The sequence below is a fragment of the Macrotis lagotis genome, chromosome 5 (genome assembly GCF_037893015.1).
Source record: "Macrotis lagotis isolate mMagLag1 chromosome 5, bilby.v1.9.chrom.fasta, whole genome shotgun sequence".
NCBI classification, from domain to species: Eukaryota; Metazoa; Chordata; class Mammalia; order Peramelemorphia; family Peramelidae; genus Macrotis; species Macrotis lagotis.
Genome location: NC_133662.1, coordinates 8,219,781 through 8,246,779, shown reverse-complemented (window position 1 = coordinate 8,246,779; position 26,999 = coordinate 8,219,781). Strand labels below are relative to the sequence as shown.

At 43.3% G+C, this 26,999-nt stretch overlaps 1 protein-coding gene across 3 annotated transcripts in view; it reads right to left on the bottom strand.

The window, feature by feature from the left end:
- The window catches only part of TNXB (tenascin XB), a 70,792-nt gene that overhangs the window by 39,108 nt on the left and 4,685 nt on the right, over positions 1-26,999 (bottom strand). For 2 of the 3 annotated variants that reach the window (XM_074236647.1, XM_074236648.1), the window contains exons 3-12: positions 25,158-26,879; positions 23,481-23,596; positions 21,422-21,578; positions 20,944-21,207; positions 18,698-19,477; positions 17,274-17,363; positions 15,193-15,462; positions 14,404-14,688; positions 10,785-11,087; positions 9,785-10,060 (exon numbers count right to left, since the gene is read on the bottom strand). In XM_074236647.1, the coding sequence (XP_074092748.1) occupies positions 9,785-10,060; positions 10,785-11,087; positions 14,404-14,688; positions 15,193-15,462; positions 17,274-17,363; positions 18,698-19,477; positions 20,944-21,207; positions 21,422-21,578; positions 23,481-23,596; positions 25,158-26,879 (4,263 nt within the window). The remainder of the gene's footprint in view (positions 1-9,784; positions 10,061-10,784; positions 11,088-14,403; positions 14,689-15,192; positions 15,463-17,273; positions 17,364-18,697; positions 19,478-20,943; positions 21,208-21,421; positions 21,579-23,480; positions 23,597-25,157; positions 26,880-26,999) is intronic. The other variant, XM_074236649.1, reaches the window with a different exon arrangement.

Here is a 26,999-nt window from a genome sequence, read left to right as displayed (position 1 = left end):
ATATAAATCCTCTGCCATAATAACAATAATATTGACTCCAGAGTACTAATAATAATAGCTAGCAAACATTTATATAGTGCTCTAACACTTGTAAAGCCCTTTATAAATATTATTTCATTTTATCCTCACAGCAAGCCTGGGGAAAATATTTTTATCCCTTTTTACAGATGAGGAAACTGGGGCAAACAGAGATGTAGTGCTTTGTCCAAGGTCACACAGCTAATAAGTGTCTGAAACAGTATTTGAACTCAGAAAGGTGGTACAATGGCTAGGGTGCTGGGCATCTGAAGTCAGGAAGATTCATCTTCTTTTTCCTGTCTTCTAATCCAACCCCAGACACTGTGTGATGCTGGGCAAATTCACTTAACCCTGTTTGCCTCAATTCTTCATCTGTAAAATGGGCTGGAGAAGGAAATGGCAACTACTCCAGTATTTTGTCAAGAAAATCCCAAATGGGATCATGAAGAGTCAGACATGACTGAAAAACAGCTTAACAATAAGAAAAAAACTTCCTGACTCCATTTCCAGTACTCTACCTGCCCTAATACATTCCTCTTCTTACTATCAGGCAGCAGATTACAATAAGGAATGAGATATGGGCTGTCAGATGTGTTAATATATTAGAATTTTTTGCTTTTCTTTTTTAAAGGAGAAAACTTTATTGGGTAGATTTTTTATAACAAAGTATTTTATTTACAATAAATATTGTAAGTAATATATTTACAATTTTTTTACATTTAAAGATATATATATATATATATATATATATATGTCTCTAATGCATGGACTAGTTTTCTTTTATCTTATGGACTCAATTCTTGAAGAACTAATAACAAATTATGCCTATTGAGGCTCCAGGGATCCCTGGTTGTTGTCTGAGGCCCCGATGTACTACAAATATGATATGAACTGTGGAAGGTGATACTTAACCCCAGGTATACAAAATTCTATAGCTCTGAAGCCCTTGATAACCTCTTTGAGAAATAGCCTTTCTTTATTTTCTTCTTGCCTCAATCAGAATATCCTATTTCCTCCAAATCCAAGAAATTTGAGGAATCTCAGTCCTCAGAGAGCAGCAACAACTGGATTTGTGGTCTCAAAGCATGGAAAGCTTAGAGGAAGGAGGAGCCTCTGAGACACAGGAACAATGACCTCTATGGAGAATGCCCCCTAATATGCAAATTTTGGTCCAAAATCACTCCCAAGTACCTATCCTCCTTACTCCTTACCTACCTGTTACTACAATAACAGAGAAAAGGCCAATCATGGAAACCCTAGAAATTTATCTTGTATTTGTGATCAGGTTCCAAGCCAGAGATAGTGATCTCATTCTGGTCACCTCTGACACTCTTCAATTCAGGTTGTCCATCCCCATTTTTATACCAGATCATGAAGGAGTAAAACTGAAACTCTGAGACACTCCAAGAAAGGTGAAAGGTATATAGAATCAAATGTGTCACTATTGATTTCCCTAGGTGAGGTATTAAACAGGATTCTGGGGACTCAGTGGTTGAGGTTATGTGAGTTGGGATCTCTTCCTTAGGGATTGATAAAGAAATCCAGAGAGAAACTAAAATTGACTTTGAGAAAAGTGGTTTGGGGCGGCTAGGTGGTACAGTGGATAGAGCACCAACCCTGGAGTCAGGAGTACCTGAGTTCAAATACGGCCTCAGACACTTAATAATTAACTAGCTGTGTGACCTTGGGCAAGCCACTTAACCCCATTGCCTTGCAAAAAGTTAAAAAAAAAGAGAGAGAGAGAGAGAAAAGTGGTTGGCTTACCCTGCTCACTCCCTGTTTTCTTTAGTAGACTGGTATAGCTGTTGGAAAGAAATACTAAGAACCCAGAAATAGGGAAAGATATCATTGACTTTTAAAATCAGGGTTGATGATTAGAAGTCTTTAGGTTACTCTTCAAACATGTTGCTTAGTTGGTCTCTGTCATATTCTGGCCAAGGAGGCCAGATAATTCCTGGCATAAGCAGCTCTACTACATGTTTATTTGCAGTTCAGAAGTGAACATTTCAAGTCAGAAATTTTTTTCCCCTAGCATTGCTCTCTATTCTTGGGACAATCTAAAATCCAGTGTGCTCTGAGTTCAGCCCTAAAGGAAAAAGTGCCTGGCACATAGTAAATGCTCAAAAATGTTTACTGACAGATTGATTGACTTGTTTTCTGGGGGTACAGGTAATATGGACACAGCACACACTGAAAACAGCAACTGAGAGCCTAGAACCTAAACAAAAATAGGAAAAGAGGATAAATATTATTCTAAGTCTATTATATTGTCCTTAACTCATGTGTAACACCAATGACAGAGATTGGGCTCACATGCTGTCCATCATGAAAATCATAGAGATTCATGTTGTATCTGTGGTGAGGCTCTAGGCCAGAGACAGTGACCTCATTCTGGTCTCCCCCAATATGCATGAATTAGGGTTGCCCATCCCTGTCCTTATACTGGATCAAGAAGGCATCAAACCTTCTCTGGGGAATGGTCCAGGAGAGCTTCAGGGAGCCTGTGGTGGTTCCTTTCACTGTCAACTCTCCTAGGAGAGGTATCTATCTCTGTGGGCTCAGGGGCCTCAGTGGCAGGTGCTTTGGGAGTTGGAATCTCCACTTTCTCATATAGATGATGAGACACATAAAAACAAGTTTAAGGATAGCATACCTCTAGGATATTTTTGTGTTCCTCATATCAGAATAGTATATTTATCTCTCTAGGAACTAAAAGTAAAGTAGTTCTTCAATAGCATTTCATTTCTGTGAGAGTCAAGGGACTCCCAAGTTCTCATAGGGGGAAAAAAAGAATTGATTTATTCCACATTTCCTCTTCCTTTACCTTTGAAAGAGACTTCCTATTGACTATTCAAGAAGCAGAGACCACAGTTACAGTGATCAAATTAAATCTCTCTTCTACCTGTCACATGGGGGAATGCAGTATAATTATAGGAGTTGGTCTCTTTGACTGTCAGTCACTATGTGGTTCAAGCCCTTTTCTCTGGGACTAGCTGTGAAAACAAACAGAACAAGAGCAGAATTTGGTTGTGGGAATAAGAGAAATCCCCTAATATTGGACCATCAGCTCTCTCAAAGCGTAATGGGCCAGAGAGAGAAATTGACTCCTTTTCCAGTGCTTCCCAAACTTGCTTGTTCATACTTTGAGGTCCAGAACTGGGACCCAAACACACACACACACACACACACACACACACACACACACACACCCCATACATACATACATGCACAACCATATATACCACACACAAAACACAATACACACCTCTTATCTTTTATTCTCTTTGCATGATCTATGGTTAATTGTAGTTTAGAACAACCCTCCCTAAGCCTGAAATCAGAAAGCAAAAGAGTACTTGAAAGGAGTTTTGGGAAATGGTTTGACAAAGGATTCTCCAAGGAAGAGTTCAACAAATTTCCCTTTCATTCAGAGTACACTTCATAAAGTCTGTGGTCACAAAACCTTGATTACTTGTGTCTGATAAATAAAAAAGGGTCATTTGCAGAAAATTCTAGCTCAGGATGAAGATGAAGGCATATAATTCTGGTTTCTAAATAATTTTTAATGTTTTATTTTATTTTTTCAATTACATGCAAAGATATTCATCTTTTTGAAAACTTTTGAGTTTCAGATTTTTCTACCTCCCTTCCTTCCTTCCCCCCTCCCCATGATAGCAAGTAATCTGCTATAAGGATTTTCCAAACAGTTCTGAGCAATGTTTCCCATCATCTCAGTATAATTTCTGAATCTAGTCAGTAAAGGTTCTAATTTGCCCAGTTGTTCACAGTTTTATGGTGCCTGTGTGAATATCTCCCACACCATCATATCAGGCAACTTCAAGCATCAGAAAATTGTGCCTTCATCTTGACCTGGTATCTGCCACATACTGGGAGACTCAGTTTCACCTCTGTGACTGTTTCATGAACCCTGAATAGTATGAGGCGTAGTATCTCTCAAGGGCAAAGGAAGAAAAAAATAAGGAACTTTTTACTCCTGTGTTCATACACAGATATTATTACATCTTTGATGCCCCACAATTCTGTTTTTTTTTTTTTAGTGAAAATTTTAGGAATTCCTTGGCTCCCATGGAGATCAAAGGCTGCTGTAAAAAAACCTACCAAAATTGAATTTTTCCAACCTATCACTAGACTGTAGCTTCTAGAATCAATCATAGAATGCAATTTAAGAAAACTGTTTTATACTCTATCCTATTTATTCAGTGCCTGACAAACATTTTTATCAACTGGCAATATCTAGGGCCTTTAAAGTGAACAGATAAGCCTAAAAGCCCCTACTCCCCAAAGATCTGTTTGAGTCATAGGAGATAGGTAGAACTTGGAGTCTCAAATGCAAGTAAAGAAAACTAGAAACTAGATCTTAAGGGTCTAAACCAAATAAGGCATGAAGTCAATGACAAAGAAAGGAAGACCTACTCTAGCTCAGAATCACTTCTCAGAATCTGTTTGCTTTTGCTTTTTACTCACCAGTAACACCAATGATGGAGAAGGGGCCTGTGTGTTGTCCATCATGGAAACCATAGAGATTCACCTTGTATTTGTGATCTGGCTCCAGATCAGAGATGATGGCTGTGTTCTTGTCCCCCTCAATGTACAATCTTAGAATGCCCATCCCCATTCTTGTACTGGATCATAAAGGATTCAAATTGAGCTTCTGGAGTAGTCCAAGAGAGGTGTAGAGAATCTGAGGTGGCATTTGTCACCTTTAGTTCTCCTAGGTAGGGAGTTGGTAACTGAAGAGTATCAGTGGCTGGGGATAGGGGAACTAGAATTTGTTCCTTTTTTGGTCCTAGAACAGATCAGGAAGGAGAGGATTTCGGACAGAAAAGATGGGTCTATTCCTTTTCTGAATTTGGTTGCCATTTGCAAAGAAACAGTCTAGCCCTGTGATAACTCTCCTCGCTCACTTGGAAGACAAATAAGAGATTCACTATTTAGTAGAAAAACTCTAGGGATTTATTTATCAAGTATCCACAGTAGGACATTACAGCACAATGTAACAAATATTTGTTTTGGGCCTACTTTTTCAAAGCACCCTGTTGAGGATTGAGGAGATATAAAGTAAAGGAATTAATCATCTAGGGATACAAGAATATAAATAGAGATTTAAGGAATACAAGACCAAGATAGGGCATTAGAGAGTTATAAAACAAAATATTATCTGATGGGGCGGCTAGGTGGTATAATGGATAGAGCACTGACCCCGGAGTCAGGAGTATCTGAGTTCAAATCTGGCCTTACACACTTAATAATTACCTAGCTGTGTGGCCTTGGGCAAGCCACTTAACCCCATGGCCTTGCAAAAAACTAAAAAAAAGAAGTTATCTGACATTTCTAGAGGACAAAACGGAATTTAGGATATACAGCTAAAGGTAGAACTGGGACTCCATAAGAGGGGTAACTTTAAAGTCAGAGGACTTGAATTCAAATCTTGCCTCAGTCATTTTTTAATGTGTATGAACTCTAGGTCTCAGTTTCTTTCTTGGGAAAATGTGAAGAAGCGAAGGGGATAGACTGGATTAGGTATATAAGATAAGGGCCCTTACAGCTCTAAATCTACAATTTTTTTGTTTTTGAAAGGTAGTGGGGTTAAGTGACTTGCCCAAGATCACACTGCTTAGGTAATTATTAAGTGTCTGAGGTCAAATTTGAACTCAGGTCCTCCTGACTCCAGGACCTGTGCTCTATCTACTGCATCACCTAGTTGCCTAAATCTGACAATCTTAGAGAGATTCCTCTGGAGCCCTGGTCAAGGGTATTTTTCCCTTAAAGCCTCACTGCATCTCTAGATGGAAGTAGGGAAGTCACAGAATTCAATATGAGAGAATTGGCATTCAAGGTCCTCTGAAATCTTGATCATGCCTACCCTTACACATGCATGTCCTCAACCCACTCTCAGGCCAAATAGGACTCTATGTCATTCTGAGTCTTTGCTCACACAATTCTCAATGCTCAAAATGCCTTTCCCTGTTTCTACTCATTGAAATTCTGTTCATCTTTCAAAATCCTGTTCAAATGTTTCCCCATTCATCAATGCTCCATCCCTTGAGACCAGAAGTGGATCAACACTTTATTAAGTACACTTCTTTTTTTTAAAATTGAAGTTCCTTTTTTTTTTTTGCAAGGCAGTGGGGATAAGTGACTTGCCCAAGGCCACACAGCTAGCTAATTAAGTGTTTGAGGTCATATCTGAAATCAGGTCCTCCTGCCTCCAGGGCCAGTGCTCTATCCACTGTGCCACCTACCTGCCCCAACTACACTTCTTTTGAACTGCAGGCATCTTATTTTATGCTTGGTTATTGGTATGCATGTCTGATATTGCCTATTTTGCTTTAAGCCTCATAATGAAGCTAGGGACAATGCCTTATTTATCTTTGTTCCCCTCCAATTTGTTGAAGTTAGAGATACAGAAGCCAGTTTTCACTAAGTTGAGGAAACTAGCAAGGAGTGACAGGAGGGTTCTTAGGCTCTTGTGCCAGAAGAAAGGGGATAGAAAATACTAGCAGGGGGCGGTTAGGTGGCACAGTGGATTAGAGCACTGGCCCTGAAGTCAGGAGTACCTGAGTTCAAATCTGGCCTCAGACACTAGCTGTATGGTCTTGGGCAAACCACTTAATCTCATTTGCCTTGCAAAAACATAAAAAAAATGAAAAATGAAAAAAAAATACTAGCAGGCTTAACGACTCCCAGTCACCTGTCATAACAATAGTTGAGATGGGGCCCAGCTGCTTCCCCAAGTAGAGCTCATAGAGGAGCACCTTAAGAGACGGTTCCAGGCCAAAAACTGCGACTTCATTCCATTTCCCTTCCACAGGCATAACCTGAGACTGCCCCTCTTTGTCTTTGTTTTGGACCACAAAGGAATCAAAGAATCCCCTTTGGACAGTCCATGATAAGTGCCCTCAGCCACAGTCACTGCTGTCAATTTCTCCCCAAAGTGAGGCTTCGGAGAGTGGTAAGTTCCTATGATGCCTGAAGCTCAAAGAGCTCAAGCTCTTTGAGAATGAGAAAGTTGTCTCCAGCAAGTTAGATGACTTCAAAGAACAGATAAGGTAGGGGCTGGAGGTCAACTCATTGCCTGGGTTAGGACAAAGAGCTTTGGGGGAAGTTTGGTGAAAGCACTAGGTTTTCCCAAACCATATAGGTAGATGAAACGGAAGAAATCCACATGCTCCCACTGAAAAGTGGCACCAGCAGAAAGAAAGAGGCGATAGCCTTCTTTGCCAAACAGCCTAAAGCCCTATACTTGTATCTAGGTCCTAGACTGAGAGTAGTGACTAAATGTCCATATTTGTATTGATACAATATTCTACTCTACTTTATTTTACTATACCATACCATACCAGACACTGGGAGTAATTGTCTATCCCTATCTTTATATCGGACCATAAAGAAGAAAGACTGGCCCTTAAAGAAAAGTAGGCAGTTCATGGCAATCCTGTCACCTAGACAGGAATAGTTTTTGACAGCTAATGCAGAGCTCCATATTCCATCCCCCTTCGTTTCCTGACCTGAGTTAGAAATGCATAGATTAACTAAGTATCATATTATACCTTCATTTTACCTTGAAACAATAGTAATATTAGTATTTAACATTAAACAGTGCTTTCCTAATATTTTCTCATTTTTTCCTCACAATAACCCTGAAAAACAGGTACTATTATTATGCCCATTTTAGAGATGAGGAAACTAAGGCAAACAGAATTACTTGCTTAAGGTCACAGAGTTAGTGTCTGAGTCAGGCTTTGATTTCAGGCTTGGTAGTCTAACCATTGAACTACTCAAAGGCCTAAAAAGGCCCTCCCCAATGCAGACAAGTGCTACCTGCTCTGAAAGTTATTAGCTAGACAGAGATTCTCCAGTTTCCCTCTGGTATCTTATTTCTCTTAGTCAGTAGGTTCTTGTAGCCAAACCTTTATATCACCTGTGAGAGCTTAGTTCCTTAGTAGAACTTTGTGTAGGTCAGTGAGGGGCAGGGAGGAGGGAGTGGGAGAAGCCAGGGACATAGCTCCTTCTTTTCCATGCCCTGTCTTAGATTCTGTATTTATGGTTCCTTTCTTCCCTCCCCCAGAACCTCTTCTCTTCTGATTTTTCTTTGTCACAGCTCTCCCCTTCTGAATACCTAGGATACTGATAAAGGATGAAAAAGAGGATGAGGAGTCCTTGAAAGGGAGCAGACACTATGTAAAGGAGAAAAGAGTTGCTCTTAGAACTGATGGTAGCACCATTCCTTGTACACTTGGACCCTGGGACTTAAGTCCCATGCAGACCAGCTGGGGGCACAGTTGCATCTATCTATGATGTGTAGGGAATTAATTCGTTGGTGAGTGGAGAGAGACCCAAGGGAGGAAAAGAGGTGGAAGGGGCAAATAAGGGAACTGATCAGGTGTCTGTAAGAAGATTCTTGGGGCCTGGGAAAAAGCTGGCAGACTGCCTTCCTGGATACCAAGGGCGCTGACGGCATTGTTGTTGTTGAGTTTTGTCTGGCAATTGAGAGCCCCCAGGGGCAGGGGAGGGACTAGCCAGAGCCCCGGGAAAGGGGAGACATCTGGCCTGGGCTGGCCTGGGCAACAAGCCTTCTATTTCTTCTGGTTCCTAGTTTCCAAAGTCCTGTGGGAGGGAGGAGGAGGGAAGCAGGGAGATGTGAGGGTTGGGGGGAGTGAAGGGGAGTTGGCCTCTGAGTAGTTAGAGATGGGACTGATGGACAGTTAAAAGAGAAAGGCAGAGAGCAAAGAAAGGGGAGAAGAATATGACAGCTCCACCAAAGTCCCCCCAGCTTCAGCAGAGCCAAAGCCTCCCTCCACTGCTCCAGGGTTGCCCTCACTCCAAGAGCATACAGCGAGATCAACCTTCCAAAAAAGTGATGGGGAGGCAATTCCCATGCCAGAGAAGTGTAACCCTCTTCTCCATGAACAGTATTATGGAGTATACTGTTTAATACTCTTCTGGTCTATACTATATGCACTATATTATAATAAAATATAATTATATTATACTATATATTATAAATTATAATTATACTATATTTACTAAACTATACTAATTGTACAATACTATGCTATATTATAGGAGGTAGTGAGGTGGCATCAGCAATGGCATGCTGGGCCTGGAGTTAGGAAGACTCATTTTCCTGTGTTTAAATCTGACCTCAGACACTTACTAGCTGTCTTAACTTAGATAAATCACTTAACTCTGTTTGTCTCAGTTTCTTCATCTGTAAAAGGAGCTGGAGAAGGAAATGACAAATCATTCCAGTATCTTTGCTGAGAGAACCCCAAATGAGGTCATGAAGAGTTGGATACAAATAAAAGTGACAAAATAAGAATTAAACAATATTATAAACTATACTGTTATAGTATATTATATTTACTATAATTTATTTCATTTACTATATTATATTAGTATGTTATCCTATCCTATAAAAATGTTATTTATGTTAACATGAAATTGGTTTGTTTTTATTTTTAATGAATTAATATTCAAAATTTTATCAAATTTAATTTTAAATAAATAAATCAAGTAAATATTTATAGATATAACCCACATAAGCAAAAGCTCTTTGAAGACATCAATAATTTTTAAGTTTAAAGTGGTCCTAAGACGAAAAAGTTTGAAAACCATTGCCTTAGAAGAAAGAAAAAGGAGAGGAAAGGAAGAGGAAAGGACCACAGAAAATGAAAAGAGAGCAAATACAGAAAGGGAAGAAGTAGGGAAGCAGCACTGAGGATGGCCAATTTCTCTCACTCACCAGTTTTTGCTTCAACAGAGATGGGCCCATGGCGTTTGCCATCTTTGATGCCAAAAAGAAGAAAGTTGTATTTCTGGCTGTGCTCTAGATCAGATATAGTAACCTCATCCTGAATGCCCTCCACGGACACCAATTGTAGTTGTCCATTCCTGTCCCTGTACTGAACTTCAAAGGAGTCAAACTCGCCCTCAGTGACAGTCCAGAAAAGATTCAGAGAATCTGGAGTCACATCTCTTACTGTCACCTCTCCCAGATGAGGCTCTATAGGTAATGGGCCTGGAAAAGGAAAAAAAGAAAAAAAATGATCACACTATGAATAGAAGGTTAAAAAAAGTCACTACTGTTTCTCATTGAAGAACAAATTAAATTTTTCTAAGATGGGATGAGAGGTGGGAAGGATGAATCAGCTTAAGTGAGAGAAAGAAGTAGCCATCAGAAACAGGAAAGCCAAGAGGAAGTCATGGAGCAGGAATTAAGGCCAGTTTGGAAGACAGAAAGGGCCTGGAAGAGGGCCAGAGGCTGAATAAAGAGATTAAGAGAATATGGATTATTTGACCCCAAAAGAAAGGGCAAAAACAGGGGGTGTCTTAAATACTTTCATGCCTCAGAAGATCATATGGATGAATGCAAGAACCAGATGCATTAAATCACCAAGAAATATACCAAGTTGGCTTTAGCAGGATATTAGGTTAGATGGAAAAAGGAACTTTTGATTTGAGAAAAGGGAGGTTCCTCTCTGTCTACTCTGAAGAAGGAGCCATTTTGCCTGGAGTTAGCTGGCAGAATGAGAAGACCTTAGGAAGGATGGATTCAATTTTTCTGAAGGACAAGGGATTCTCTGCTTTAATCTAGACCCTGGGAGGAAATAGGGTGGGCAGAGGACTAAATTGCTAAAGGAGACTAAAAAAAGACAATTCTGAGAGGGGGAGATGGTGAGGATTAGGAAATAAGAATGGAAATGAATGGAAGTGGGGATAAGATCTGAATCACTTTCACTTACTTGTTGTGGCAGTCACAGAAATGGGGCCAACTCTTTGTTTGCCTCGAAGTCCATAGAGATTAATCTTGTATTTCCAAGAGGGCTGCAAGTCAGAGATGATAACTTCATTCTGGTCAGCCTCAACTGGCACCGTTTGGAGTTGTCCATCCTTGTCTTTGTATTGGATCACGAAAGAGTCAAATTTCTCAAGGATAGACCAGAGAAGATGCAGGGAATTCTGAGTCACATCTGTCACTGTCAACTTTCCCAGGTGAGGCTTGGGACCCTCAGTGGCTAGTGGAGTCTCCTCTTTCCATTTTGGAGCTGAAATAGAGTTAGAAGCTATTGGATCTTTCTATTCCTTTAGTGGAAATTATGTTGATTTGTTTCACCAGATCTTTGAAATAATTATATTATAAAAATATAAAATCTACCCCATGGGCAGGACATCTGAATGATAAGTCATCAAAAAAAAAAAAAGCTGGAGGACTAGATAGAGCTAGTAGCTCTATTTGATCAGTCATTGAGCTCAGGATCAGTCATCTCTGTTTTGTGACTTTGGAGCTAAGAAAACAGAAATTGAGTGTCATCCAAAGAAAGGTTGAGTTCTGAAACAAAGAATCTAAAAAGTTAATTTCTTACCACTAGAAGGAACAATTCAGACAGACTTGTGAGAGGAATGATGGAAAGATGTTGTCCACAATGAAACAACCCACTTGACTGCTAGTGAGACTAAGGCTCATATGCTAGTTTAAAACAATAAATCAATTAGGACCAGCTAGAGAATATACTTTCAGGTAATAAAAATTTTTTAAAAGAGAACTGGGTCAAGGATAAGACTTCCAAGGGTCTAGGAAACATTGAAGGGAATAATAGTAACGTAAGTATAGGTTGACTTGAAACCAAGGTAAAAATTAAGACCTTTTCACTTACTACCTATGTAACTAGACAAGACTTTTCACCTTTCTCTGCTTGAGTGGTGTATTCTGTAAAATGAAGAGGAGAGACTAGATGAGTCTAAGGTTCTATATCCAACTCAAATGACTTGTTCAAAGTCACACAGGTACAAGTAAGAGATCTAAACTCCAAACCCAAGTCTTCTGACTCCAAATATGAGTGGTGTTTCACTGAATCTCAAGAAATTCAGGACAACCCTAGAAGTTAAATCTAGAGGTAGAAATGGCTGGAAGGATAACCTTAAGCTCAAAAAAAAAAGTGAACTTTAAGGTTAAACTGCTCTAGGCAATTAAAACCAGAGGTATATGAAGGTATATACCTTCATACTTATTCTTCTTTAAAAGCTGTCTTCCCCCTTTTGATCCCTAGTGGCTTTTAAGTTGTTTCTCTCCAGTCAAGAGAAAAAGTATAAAAAAAAATCATTCTTTCTATGGGATTTACAGTGCTCTACATAGGTATTTTAATGATAAAAGAAGACTCAAAGCAATTATTGACTAAAATTAGAATTTCAGTCCTCAGTCCAGTTATGTGGAACACAGGACCTTTTCTGGCCCCTCAAGTATTTACCTATTTACTGCTAAAGTTGTCCCTGTTCCTTCCAAATAATCCATATAGTAGAATCTCTGCCTTTGTGTTCCCCCAGAGAAGTTGTAATAAGTTTCTATCTGAGGATAAGGGAGGAGATGCTATAGTGAATGTGGAAAAACTGAGCCAGAACAAGAGAAGAGAGGTCAGTGAAAAAGAGATGTTTTAGAAGACAAGAAGGATAAGGAGAGAAGGAAAGCTTTAAAAAAAGGAGGAAAGGTAATTGAAAGAGCAAGGAGAGATGAGGAAGGAAGGACATGAACAAAAAGATTCCATAAGTTAAGTAGACAAAACATTCTGAGAGAAAGATAAGATTGAGGAATTTGGAAAGAATCTTGGAATTAAAATAACAAGAAAGTTCAGAGTCTGATAGGGCTTTCTAAAGATAACATATTCTTCTCTGTCCAGTCTATCCATAGCACCTTAAGTTCAACCCAGACTGGCTAGATAGATTGAAACTTCCCTGGAAAAACAATCTGGGAAATGCAATTTCATGAGCTTTCTTGGATTCTTTGGACAAACTAACAAGAGTATGTGAGAAGATGGGGTAGAAAGAAGGGAATATGAAAAAAGGGAAGGAGGAATTGAGACCTAGAAACAAAACAACAGGAACCAACATAAGGAGGCAACTAGGACCTGAACCAGAGTTTTAATTATGGTGGGGGGATTGTTGTTGTTTGTCCTTCATTCTTTTTGTTTTTCCTTTTGTTTTTGTGGGGCAATGAAGTTAAGTGACTTGCCCATGGTCACACAGTTAATAAATAACAAATCACTAAGGCCAAATTTGAACTCAGATCCTCCTTACTCCAGGGTCAGTGTTCTATCCACTATGCCACTTAGCTGCCTTTTGTCCTTCATTCATGACATCAGGGAGGTGATTCCATGATATGTACGTGAATTGGGTTTGAGTGAGAGAGTGCTCACTTTCTCTTCTAGGAGCCATCTGAGGGCAGGAGGATAAAGAAGCAATAAATGCAAGAGAAACAGAGGAGTCAAAGGATCAATTAGGAGTACAACTGGACACAGAAGAAAATAGAAGAAAGATGAGGATATATTGGGGGAAAGCTAGGGAAGAATGATGGGTAGATCTGGGGAGTCAACTCCCATGAAGATAGGGGAAGTGAGTAGTTTTCTATACTGAGAAGTAAAGATCAGAGATTAAAACTAGAATTCCAAAGGGAGTGACTTGGTTAAGGAATCCTGAAATATTATAGGAGGAAGAGGAGAAGAGGCCAGGAAGGGACAAAGAGTTTGATGATGTCAGAACTGAGAAAGCACAAGTAAGAAAAAGTATAGAAACAGAGTAAGACTAAAGAATCTCCTGCTTGAACAAGGAGCAAGGACAAAGTAGAAGAAAAGGAGCTAGAATCAAGAGGTAAAGGGCCGGTGGAGAGAGAAAACCTTACATCTTACTTACCTGGGTTGGCACTCACAGAAAAAGACCCTACAACAATGTTTGCCTTGGAGCCTATAGATATTTATGTTTTATTTCCTGTTGGGCTCTAAGTCAGAGATAGTGACTTCATTCTGGTCTCCCCCAAAAGGCATTGCCTGGAGTTTCCTATCCCTGTCTTTATACTGAATCACAAAGAAGTTCCCCCATAAACTCTCATTTCCTCATTCCTGGAAGAATGTCCAAAAGAGGCTCAGGGAGCCTAAAGTCTCATCTGTCATTGTCTGTTCTCCAAGGCAGGGTTCCCTGGGGGGTGGGGGTGGGGGACTCAAGGGCCTTTTTTAGTGCCTGGAGATGAGGAAGGCAGGGGTTCTTGGTCCCTCCTGCAGCTGGAACAAAGACAGTGAGACTGAGTGTGAGGTTCCAAGAACTGAGGAGGAACATTTCCAGAAAAATCCCATTTGTTTCCTCTATTATGATTAACTCACTGTATTTCACCTAGATTGGAAGGGTGAGCAGCTGAAAAGACAGATACCTGTAGCACAACAGATAGAAACATAGGTAGCCTGAAATCTGGAGAGTGAGGTCAGAAATTTGAGGAGATTCATCAGAAAGACTTTCATGATGACCATGGAGTTGGGCAAGAAGGGTATGAGAACTGGGGATCTATGGGGAGCTTCATGTGCCATCCTTGCTTCTGCTTACCTGTAGTTCCCTCAGCAGAGAGGGGACCATGGCGCTTCTTGCCAATGAGTCCATACAAGATGAATTTGTACCTCCGTCTTGGGTCCAGTGGGGAGACAGTGATGGAACGCTCAGGTCCCTCCACAGGAATGACCTGGATCTGCCCATCCCTGTTCTTATATTGGACCAGGAAGGAATCAAATTGGCCCTCAGGGACAGTCCAAGAGAGGTGCAGGGAATTAGAAGTAGGATCTGTTACCCACAACTTCCCAAGACGAGGTAGAATTCCTGAGTTAGGAAAAGAAGCTGAGAAAGGGAGACAAAGAAAGAATAAGGTATAGGTCATAGGGGAAAAGGGAAAAGTCTTCTTTCTCCCTACTCCAAACATATCCCAGACCAAGGAAATCAAGAAAAGAAGGTAATGGGTATTTTGTCCTTCCTTCTAGATAACCAATCCCCTTCCAATCTGGGACCCTTTCTTTATAGGAAAGTGTCCTTGTGGCAACTCTTCCCATCCCTTCCCTCCAAAACTCTCATTTTCTCACTCCTACCAGAATAGAGAATAGGGAAAGAACTCTGCAACTTCAAGTTCTTTGGCCCTTGGACTGCTGTCTATTTTCAAGCTGCCCCCTTTTCAGGGAGCTACCCCTCTCACGAGACTCTATGGCATTGCAGGGGATATATGCTTAGTAGATGTTAAACAACTGGAGTCTCAGAGATAGCTGGGAGAAGGAAGAATAAGGAAAAAAGGTAGAATGGAAAGGTGTTTGAGGGTAGCTAGAAGAAAGAAGCCCTGACATTCACACTCACGTGTCTTAGCCTCAGTAGTAAGGGGGACATGGCGTTTTTTGCCCACAAGCCCATAAAGGGTGAATTTGTACTTGTGGTCAGGTTCTAGAGAGGAGATGGTGACAGAATGCTGGAGACCTTCTACTGGCACCCCTTGGGGCTTTCCATTCTTGTCTTTATACTGGACCAAGAAGGAATCAAACTGGCCATCAGCAACAGTCCAGGAGAGGTTGACAAAGTTTGGAGACACATCTAGAACTTTCAGTTTTCCAAGTCGAGGTGGTATATTAGCTGTAGAAATAGATTACAATAGCAATAACAAGAGTTTCCCTTTCTTTTGTCCCTTGTCTCCCTCCTCTTTCCTGGACAGCTCCCTCTTGTCCTGGCCTTCTGACAGAACCTACAAAGTCCCCTCTTCTCTAGCAATGACCCCTTCTTCATATTCTCCCATTTCTTTCTTTCCCCAGTTTCTTAATTCCAGTTTTCCTGGGAAGCTTTTGACTTTCTCTCCTTTGGGGCTCCCATGATCCATCCTACTCAGATATTAAGGGAAGAGATTGGTACTTTATTTCCTTGAGATTTTAATACTGTTCTCCATTTCTCCCCCTGACTCCTTACTTCTCTTATTTTCAATACATCTCTCCAGTATTTCTTTTGGATATTTTCATCACTGATGGGTTTAAAGTCCCTCTCTTATAATTCTTTCCCTACCCAATTCCCCAGAGTATCTGTGGAGATCGGCCTGGAGGGGTGGGGAGAGCAGACCACCCCCACACCTCATAGAGAATGACTGTGTAAGGGGTGTGGGGCCAAAGTCCTGATAGCCTGGCTATTTGCAAGTCCCCTGGCACTGTCACCTCTTGGGGGGGGTCCCTCGGGGGGGGAGTCCCTCCCCATTCATAAAAAGGTTTTACCCTCAGCAGGAACTTGTTGAAAATGACCACACGGTGCTGTCCACTTCGGGCCCAGCTTTCCTGGGGCTAGTTCCCCTTCCTGAACCCTGTCCAGGCCTGAAAGCCCTAGTGTAGGGGTAGTGGGGGATGTGGGGAAGGGTTGGAGGGAATGAAGTGAAGGGCTTCATTGAGACCTGGGCCCCATAGAGACCTTTCCTTTCCTATTCCTTGCAAGAGTTTCTTGGTGGCTAGATCAGACTAGGGGGAAAACATAAGAAAGGCAAAAGAAGAAGGAACTTTTAGCATGAGGTCTCCAACCTGGAGTTATGAATCTCCAAATTTTCATCTCTTCTCCTCCTCTTAAGGCCTCAATTCATCAATCTCTTTATCACTCAGTCTTCCTTTCCTGTCTCCTCAGTGTTTGGTATTTCACCACTCTCTATGGGGTTTATTCATCTTCATCTTGTTCTTTCCTATTCTCTGTGTTTCCATTTCTTTTCTGTCACCCAGCTTCCCTGACACATCTTTCTTATCCTCTTTTCACCATTCTCTTCTCTGTCCTGTGGAAAGAATCACCCAGCCCTTCCTGTCTTCTTTCATTTCTGCTCTTCCCATCCCTTCTTGTCTGTTTTTTTCAATCTATTTTTTCAGTCTCTCCAATCCCAAGTAGAACTTGGATGGGTCTTTTGAGATCTTCTAGCCCAACACCACCATTTAAATAGAAGAGAACACTGAGGATGAGTCATTTGCTCAAGGAAGTAAGAGAATCAGAATTTGAACTCGAGTCTACTGACTCTTCAAGGTTTTTCCCTACATACCCATTACCATCTTCTTTTTGTCTTTTAGTTCATCACCCAGTTCTCACTTTTCATGTATGACCTCTCTTTCATGAGTCTCCTTGTGCCAACATTTCCACTTCTCTGAGACTGAACTGCAGTCCTATTCCTCGGCTATCTAGGCAAGTATAATCTAGAATATCTTGGTGAGTGAAGGGAGCAATGGAATGTCCTTCAGGGAGGACCTCACTGAGATAGAACTGCTAATTGGCCCTGCTGAACCTTCCCAAGCAGTTACTTCTTGTGGGGTCTGGACTTACAAGCATCAGCAGATAAAGCATGGACTGGGCAAAAATGTTAGACCAGGCTCTCTAGAACACAGGGAGCTCACTTGCTCCATCTGTGCCCATAACCTTGAACTGTACTAACTCACCTGGGTGTTGAAGGATAGGTGCCTGAGCTCCCTGGGTTGTTGGTGGTGGGGTCAGCACAAAAGGAGGCTCATCTGTGGCACCAAAAGGGCCTGGGGAGGGTTAATGAAGAGAAGGAGAGAGAGAAAGAAATAATGAGAGTAAATTTTCCTAAGTACCCTGACCCTTCTAAGTTCCCTGCCTTTGAAAAACCCCTTATTTACCCAAAGACTTCTGCTTTCTCCCTGCTTTCCTTATATTTCAACCCAGATTCCTCTACTTTCCCTTTGTTCCCACTGAGATGTTCAGGTCCTTCAGAGTCCCAAGAGATGAAAATACTATAGTAGGTTTTTAATACATATTTATAGTATAAATGGTCTCCTCCATTCTCCTAAGAGGATCTTGTGCATCCCCACAAAAGATCCCATTTCCCTTCTGTCTTCTCAGAAGATCCAGAAGTCACTTTTCCCATACCACCCCCATTGCCCTGTGGAATCTGGCTCTTTAAAGACTCCCATATCCCCTCAGACCCCTCCCAATTGTGCGAAGGGGGGTTGCTGGCCTCCATTAGTGCTGCAGTGAGAAGTCTGGAAGAAAGGAGGAGATGGTGATGTTAGCAGAGGATGCAGGAGAGGAGAGCAAGAAAGGGGTGGTGGGAAAGGTTCCATCCAAGATTAGGTGACATCTGTGCCCTGTGAGAAAAGAAGATTTCCACCCTATTCCTTATAACTGCCACAGCTCCTTTCTCCAGGCCCAAGGTATTGCCTGTGGGAGAGAAAGGTGAGAGGAGGGCCAACCAGCCAGCCTGGGATAGGCAGATGAAGAAAAAACAGGAGTTTCAAAGCCACCCCAAATAAGATTAGTCTCTTCCAGTGGCCTCGATTTTCCCCTCTTTTGGTCTATTCCAATCTTGCAAACAAGTAACAATCAGCAATGGATCTGAAAGACTCCCCCTCCCTTGGAGTCTCCATTAAGGTGTCTTTACAACAATATCCCTGTTCTCAAAGTCTGCCAGTCACAAAGGCAGCCCTCCCTCACCCCAGTCCCACTCACCTGCCTTCAATACTATCCTAAAATATCAGACCAGGGTGCTCCAGGACTTGAATGAAAATTGGCAGCCACCTCAAGCACATGAAATTGCCTTGACTTTACTTTACCTCAGGCCTGTAGAGCCTTTGGTTATGGAGAGGGGGATTTATGGGGAGGGTATTTTTGTTGTACAGAGATGATGAATCTAGTATGATGCAGGAAGAAGAGAAGGGAATGGGGAGTGAACTGAGGGGCAACTGGCTAAGTTGGACAAGGTCAGTGCACATTTCATGGGTGTGTAGGCATTTTACAGTTAAGAGGAGAAAGATCTGCACTGCTGGGTAAGCAACTTTCTGGGTTGAAAAGGCAAGATTTGTGGATGGAGGGGGAAGTCCCCAAGGTAGACGACACATACTACCTGTAGTGGTGATGAAGGCGTAGGACTTGGAGGCCTGCCCATCCTGGACCCCATGGACCTCCACATGGTAGGTAGTACTAGGCCTCAGGCCAGGCAAGCGGGCGGTGCGTGTTGCCCCTGGTACTGCGAGTTCCCCATTGGGCCCTTCCATAGGAGAGAGGGGCTGCCAGCGCAGAACCACCTGCTCAAACTGGCCACGGAGACCATCCAGGGAGACCAGCAAGGCCCCATCAGCTGAGCTGCCCAGCACTTCAGGTTTGGGGTGGCGAAGGGAAGGGCCAGGATGTAATGAGGGTAGGAGTGGGGAGGGCCTCTCTTCCACCTGGTCCACACCTTCAGGGTTATGGTCATGGATGTCTTTGGCAGAGTTCAGTTTCCTGGTACCTGGGTCCAGATTGGCAATAGGTTGGGGCTTATGGGACAGTGATGATGGGGGTGCAGGGAACCCCTTTACTCGGCGTTGCAGATAGGCATAGATAGAGCGGGCCACTGTGGTGTAGGTCTGGTTGCCACGGAGGGGGTAGCCAGAGGCCCGTAGGTATCTCTCCACATCCTGCACGGAACCCCAGGAAGGGCCTAGCTTTGATGTGAGGTTCCGCAAGAACCGTGGTGGGGGAAGCCCCAAGGGCACCTCCTTGGGCTTTGGATCTTCCTTTTCCAAAGGCCGAGGTAGCCTGGGTCCAGGTCCCAGGTCCGGTCGGGGACCTGGTCGGGGTCGGGATGGGATTTGAGGGGATGGGGCTGGGGGACGGGTGTCCTGGTAATTGTAGTGGGCTGGTGCTGCCAGGGGGCAAAAAAGGAGGGGGGAAAGAATGAATCAATGGATTGCCCTCCCCCCCAATCTCCCAATGATTAATCTCTCAAGTTCCTCCCTTCTTAACCCTTGTTTTTAAAGTTGAGAGACCTGTCCTCCCTCAGCCTGAATCCCACCTGGAATGATAAAGGAGAAAAAGAAATGTTATTGTCCTGAGAGCCCTTTTTATTTCCCACCCACCATGCCCCACAATCTGACGACCCCCTAGAAAGAAAAGAAGTTAGTGTATAGATCCTTAAGTTTGGAGGACGAAAGGGAGTGAAAATAGATTAGGGAGAATACCAAAGGAAGAACAAATTGAATGGGTTTCCCATCTGCCAAAGGGGAAGAAGAAGAAGAAAGAAGATCCAGAGATCTGTTAAGAGACCATGTTCCCAACCCTGGTCATATTACTTTCCCCAACAATCTGCTCTCTAACCTGTGAGCAGAGCTCTCCCCCTCTCCTAAACTAACTTATCATTGACTGACCTAATGCCAACCCTTATCCAATCTGAATTTTAACCTCTTTAACAAATTCATTTTCCACAAAACCTGAGTTTTGCTAGACCTTTCCCCATCTTTCAAAACTACGTGATAGACATTCTCAATTCTGCTCCCTAAGTGATTTCATCAATAGTTTGTTTTTCCTAAAGTCTTGTTTTATGGGTTTTTTTTTTTTTTAGGTTTTTTGCAAGGCAAATGGAGTTAAGTAGCTTGCCCAAGGCCACACAGCTAGGTAATTATTAAGTGTCTGAGATTGGATTTGAACCCAGGTCCTCCTGACTCCAGCGCCGGTGCTTTATCCACTGCGCCACCTAGCTGCCCCCTTAAAGTCTTGTTGCCTCTTCTCTTCCTCTCATAAGCCCATGGGCCTGGGCCTGGATAGAATGTAAACTTTTTGAGAGGGAGCTATTTTGTAAATGATTTGTAGTTTCAGTGCTTAGCATGGGGACAAACACATAATGAGAGCTTAATAAATACAAGATGATTGATTGTTAGATGGGGTCTGAAAGCAATTAGGCAGTAAAGGACATGAAAGGGATAATGTAGGGGAGGCTAGGTGGCATAGTGGATAAAGCACCGGCCCTGGAGTCAGGAGTACCTGGGTTCAAATCCGGTCTCAGACACTTAATAATTACCTAGCTGTGTGGCCTTGGGCAAGGTACTTAACCCTATTTGCCTTAGGGGGGAAAAAAACCTAAAAAAAAAAAAAAAGAGAGAGATAATGTGGCTTAGTTGTGCGGAAATTAGAGTCAGGTTCAAATCCTTCTTCAGACACTTAATCATGTGTGACCCCTAGACAAGTCATTCCTTCTTTGGGTCATAGTTTACTCATCTATAAGATCAAACTGGACTTCTGGTCTCTAAAGTTATGATACTATGATACTATGACCTAAATAACATGATTGCCTCTCTCCCTTGACCCTCTTGCTTTCACTTGGCCAGATGGTACCTGTGTTGGCCCTGACAGAGGCTGGATAGCTGACAGCTCGGCCCCTCTCAGCAGTAACGGTCACCACATACTCCACACCAGGCATTAGCCCAGTCAGTAGGGTTCTGTCTTCTTCTGGTGGCACATCCAGTCGTACTCGCTTGTTTCCAGCACTGACATAGGATACCACAAAGCGGTCCACTTCAGCCTGTGGACGTAGCCAGTTTAGCTCCATAGTAGTGGGAGTTACAGCTGTGATCCGAAGATCCTGGGGGCCATCAATCACTAGAAAGCCCCAGGAGAGAAGGAAGGAAGGGGGATCAGGAATTTGGAAGCAGAGGGGTAGTAAGTTCCCACAGCCCCAACTTTAAAGAATTTAGTCATTCTTGCACCTTCCCTCCACTCCACCATTCCCACTTCCTTTCTGGCTGGCATGCTTCCCAATTGTTCTTTCCCCATTTCATCTCCATCTCCCCCACCCCAAGCCCCCAGCTCTCACTGGTGGTGATGGTCTGGGAGGTAGGAGGTCCCCAGCTTGAACCTCGTAGGACACGGACGGTGACCTGGTACTCCTGTCCTGGGGACAGCCCCCTCTGGTCATAGGCTAAAGCTGAGCTGGGGACCCGAGCAGAGAATGGGCGGCCCATTCCCTCTGTCTGTGGGAAAGAGAGGGCCAGCATAGGTCAAAGTAGGGAGCGCCTTTATCTTATCTCTCCTAAGTTATCCCTGCTTTTCCTGTTGGCTCAAATCTCAATTCCTCTTAACTACAGAAGTGAACTGGGCAAAATTTGGCATGATATTCACTGGTAAATGGAGTTGGGGATTTTGGTTTTATTTTTTAAAGAAATCAAAAGAGAAAAATGACTGGTGGGAGGAGAAGATTCTTATGGAAACCTCCAAAAATGTCTGCCACTCTGATAGACTCAAGAAATAGTGGGTACGGAGGCAGCATGGCAAAATGGATTGAACTTGAAAGTCAAGAAGGCTTGGGTTTGAGTTCTGCTTCTGACACTTACTAATTATGTGATTCTGGGAAAGTTACTTAACTACTCAGAAGTTTCCCCACCTGCAAAGTAGGGATACCATCTGCCTCATGAGGTTGTTGTGAGGATTAAGGAAATGTATAGCCATATAAAGGTTACTATTATTATTAATTCCACATCTTTAGATTAAGGTGTCCTACTTTCAAGGCCTTATTCAAGTGCTACTCTGTCCATGAGCCCAGCTGCCTCAGCCCTCAGTGGTCACACTCTGAAATGTATAGAATTTTGGAGCTGGCATCTTTCAAAGAAGGAAACAGATCTGTCTCCTCTGAATTATTATAGCCTTTCTCATATACTATATAGAATGACCCACTAACATTTAATTTGTATTATTTATGTATTATATATTATTGTATACTTATTTCTTTATCTAGAGATGTAAGATCCTCAGGGACAGGAAGCATATTCGATTCCTCTTACATTTTCAGTGCCTTACATATAGTAGATACTCAAAAAGAATTTGATGTCCAACATCAGGAAAACACTTGCCAAAGTCACCCCTGACATCCCAGCAAATAAGATAGTAACATGCAGGCCAAGTGATTAAAATATGCAGTATCCATAACTGGTAGAACATCCATTTCCAAGAAATGTCAGTGTACAAGGACATCTCTAGTGGAGGGTCTCAAGGATCTTCAGTCTTTTTGTCAATGACTTGGACTAAAATATGGCAAGCCTATCTGCTGTACTAAAGATACAAAGCTTGATGGGATAGCTGATGTTAAAGATGACAGAATCAAGGTATAAGATGGAACAGGGGTATAGTTATGAATAGTGGGCAGATATTAAAAAGACAAATGTTTATCTCAGATGAAAAATAAAAGAGCATTCTGAGGCAGCCAGGTGGAGCAGAGGATAAAGTCAGGAGACTGAAGTTCAGATTGATCTTCAGAGATGAGATGTGTGACCATCAGGATGTCATAACATCTGCCTGTATCCTCAATTGTAAAATGTGGATAGTTAAGAGTCCCTACCTCCCAGGGGGAATATTTCAATAGTGTTTAACACAATCCCTGACACTTAGTTCAATATAAATTTTTATTTTTTCCTCTTTCCTATTCTAACAAGTGAGTCTGGCTAATAATAGAATGAGCAGAGCTCCCTGTTACTTGCAGTATTCAATCAGATGATAAAAATGCCAGGTTTCTGTTAAGGGAATTATTTTACTCTAAGGGAGATGATTAGCAAGAACCCTTCCAAATATATTCTCTAGCATTCTCTGACTACCAGAAATAAATTCCAGGTGGGAAAGAATAGGATTTGTTTGTCTCTTGGTTGTCATACTTATTAGAAAAAGTTCTAAGGGCATGGGACCAAATAATGGTAATAGAAGATTCTTCTTTTTTTGGGAGGGGGAAGGAAATGGGATTTAGTGACTTGTCCAAGCTCATCCTCCTTACTCTAGAATCAGTGCACTATCCACTCACCACCTAATTGCTCCTCATATCTTCTTTGAATGTAGCTTCCCTCCCTCTTCCATCTATCCCAAACCTATAGATCTTATGTTTCTCTTACTGTAGGAATGAATTGGATTTCATAGGCATCCACAGGTCCTGAAGCCCTAGACCACTCAGTCCGAACTGTTGTTTCTTCCAACAAATGCATCCTCATTCCTGCTATTGGAGGTATCTCTGCTTGGAAGAATAGGAGAGAAGAACCATTATTCCCCCTATGTCCCCTCCCCTTAGAAAATTACCTACCCCTTTGGAATCCCCAATCTGGAGAGAAGGGTGGTAGAGTGGTGTGGTGGTGAGGTGAGGAACAGAAAAAATGCCTATCCTTGCTTTTAGGGCATGGACAAGTGGCTCATTTCAGAATAGGAGTGAAGGGACATGCTCTCTAGCTTGCAGCTGTTCCAGGTTCAGTCACTACTTTTTTCCAGGGATCCAAGTGTCCTGATTCCAGTGACTGAATGAAGATGAGATCCTTGCTGATAGGTCCCTTGCTTAGGAACTGAGATCCCACTCAATCTGAAGTCCTTCACAGTTCTGTGACCCTTTTCCATCTCCTTAATTCTTCTGAAGTGATTCCAAATGATTTTGAAGCATTAGTGCAGGGAGAATAACAATAATAAAAACTAGTACTTATAGACCACTTCAAGGGTTTTAAAACACTTTACAGATTTCATTTTAGCCACATAATACAACAACCTTGAGAAGTAGGAGGTAAGATTATCTTCTTTTTACAATGATGGAAACTGAGGCAGATAGAGGTTAAACAACTTACTTGCTCTGGGTCACACAGGTAGGTAGCCTTGAGGTTTTCCTGACTCCAGATCTGGGGCTCTCACTCCTCACTGTACTACATTTTTCTGCCTCATTGAGCATGGAGTCCACAAAGACCTGGGATTGAATCTTGTTTCTAACCCTAATAGCAATGTGGCATTGAGCAAGTTGTTCAGCTTGTCTGAACCTCAGTTTTCTCATCTTTAATTACTTTTTTTGAGGTTTTTTTTTTTTTTTGCAAGACAATGGGGTTAAGTGGCTTGCCCAAGGCCACACAGCTAGGTAATTATTAAGTGTCTGAGATCAGAGTGAACTCAGGTTCTCCTGACTCCAGGGCCAGTGCTCTATCCACTGCACCACCTAGCTGTCCCAGTTTCTCATCTTTAAAATGGGAACAATACCTGAGGTACTTCACAGGGTTGTTGTGAGAGAGACTCCAGTGAGATAATGTATGAAAAGCACCTTGCACAATTTAAAGTGATATATGAATATCAGTTATAATTATAATGATGATGATAACACTATTGAATGTAAGATGAGAAATTTAAAAAAAAAGGAGTCTAGATTCTATAATGTAGGCTCTCAGGAGAACAGAATCCACCAGCTTCAAATTTCTAGCCCCTATTGTTCCTTGGTTTCCTACTTTCTTTTCTCTTCTTTTTTTTTTTTTAAAGTTTTTGCAAGGCAAATGGGGTTAAGTGGCTTGCCCAAGGCCACACAGCTAATTATTAAGTGTCTGAGACCGGATTTGAACCCAGGTACTCCTGACTCCAGGGCTGGTGCTCTATCCACTCTACCACCTAGCCGTCCTCTCCAGGTTCTCTTAACCAGTGTTCTACAACCCTGGCTTTCCTCCATTAGCCCCCTTTTCTTCTCTGGGGACCTAGATATATAATCCTTCTCCCCTCCAGCCCCTAGCCTATGAGGCCCCTGAAGAGGAGAGGCAAGAAGGTAGGTTCTTACTCACCCTCTCCACAGTCATCTCCTGCAAAGCCATCATGGCAAATGCAGCTGCCTTCCTGGCACAATCCACGCCCCCAGCAGTCCCCAGGACAAGTCCGGGTGGCACAGTTTGGTCCTTCAAAACCCTCGACGCAGACACACTGGCCAGCTCGGCAGAGCTCCCGGGGTCCACAGCCCCCTAGGCAGCTTCCAGCAGGTAGTTCTTCCTGCCCACAGTCTGAACCACTGTAGCCTTCCTGACACAAGCACACCCCCTGGATACACCGGCCTCGGCCCTGGCAGTCCCCAGGACAGGTGCGCGTCCCACAGGTAGGGCCTGTATAGCCAGTGGCACACACGCAACGGCCATCTTCACATTGTCCCCGATGGTTGCAATTTTCTGGGCAGGTCCGCAGCCTACAGTCCTCTCCTGTGTAGCCTTCCCAACAGGCACACACCCCATCATGGCAGACCCCTTGGTGGCTGCAGTCCCGGGGGCAGCTTCTTACCCCACAGTCCTCTCCTGTGTAGCCAGAATCACAAGCACAGAGCCCGTCCTGACACTGCCCCCGACCCTGGCAGTCTCCAGGGCAGCTCCTTTGGCTGCAGTCTGCTCCTGTATAAGCCCTGTCACATATACACACACCATCCTCACACCGCCCATGGCCTCTGCAGTCACCAGGACACCTAAGGATCCCGCAGTCATCACCTGTGTAGCCAGGCTCACAGACGCAGCGCCCATCTTGGCACCTGCCCCTGCCCCGACAATCCCCTGGGCAGGTTCGGGTTCCACAGTCCTTGCCTGTATAGCCAGGCCAGCACACACAGCGACCATTCTCACAGCGGCCCCGACCTAGACAGTCCCCAGGGCAACTTCGAATCCCACAATCTATACCACTGAATCCAGTATTGCAGACACATGCCCCGTTCTCACAGAGACCTCGGCCTCTGCAGTCCCTAGGGCAGGCTCGGCTCCCACAGTCATCTCCAGTGTAGCCTGGCCAACACACACAGCGTCCATCTTCACAGTACCCACGTTGGTTGCAGTTCTGAGGACAGCTCCGTACCCCACAGTCATCTCCACTGTACCCAGGTTCACAAAGGCATTCCCCATCCTCACAACGACCCCGGCCATGGCAGTCCCGAGGACAAGTCCGGATACTACAGTCTTCCCCAGAGTACCCTGGCCAACATATACAACGCCCACCCACACAGCGCCCACCATCACCACAGTCCCAGGGGCAGTTCTGAACTCCACAGCCTTCTCCACTGTACCCTGGGTCACACATACACTTTCCATCCTCACATCTGCCCCTCTGGTTGCAGTTTTGGGGGCAGCTTTTCACCCCACAATCCTCTCCACTGTACCCCAAGTCACACACACACTTCCCATCCTTACATTGGCCCCTTTGGCTACAGTCCTTGGGGCAGGCCCGGGTCCCACAATCTTCACCAGTGAAGCCAACCCTGCACACACATACACCTTTGACACATCGGCCTCGACCTCGGCAATCTCCTGGGCAGGCAGGTCGACTGCAAGAGGGTCCAGTATAGCCCGAGAAGCAGACACAGCGACCCTCAATACAGCGACCCTGGTCATTGCAATCATCAGGGCAAGATGAGAGATCTGCAGGTTTTGTGGGCTCTGAGCAGGTAGGACCAGCCCAGCCTGGCTCACAAGAACAAGCACAGCGGCCCAGGTCAAACACACCATGGCGGCTACATAGGCTCCGCACATCTGTCTGTCCTGGAAAGATGGGGAGTCAGAGAAGAAAATTAACATTTGTGGCCCTTCTTCTCCAGATTGGCCCCTCTGAGATTCCTCCCACCTGACCAGTTTCTTCTCCTTTCTACCTCTTCTCCAAAG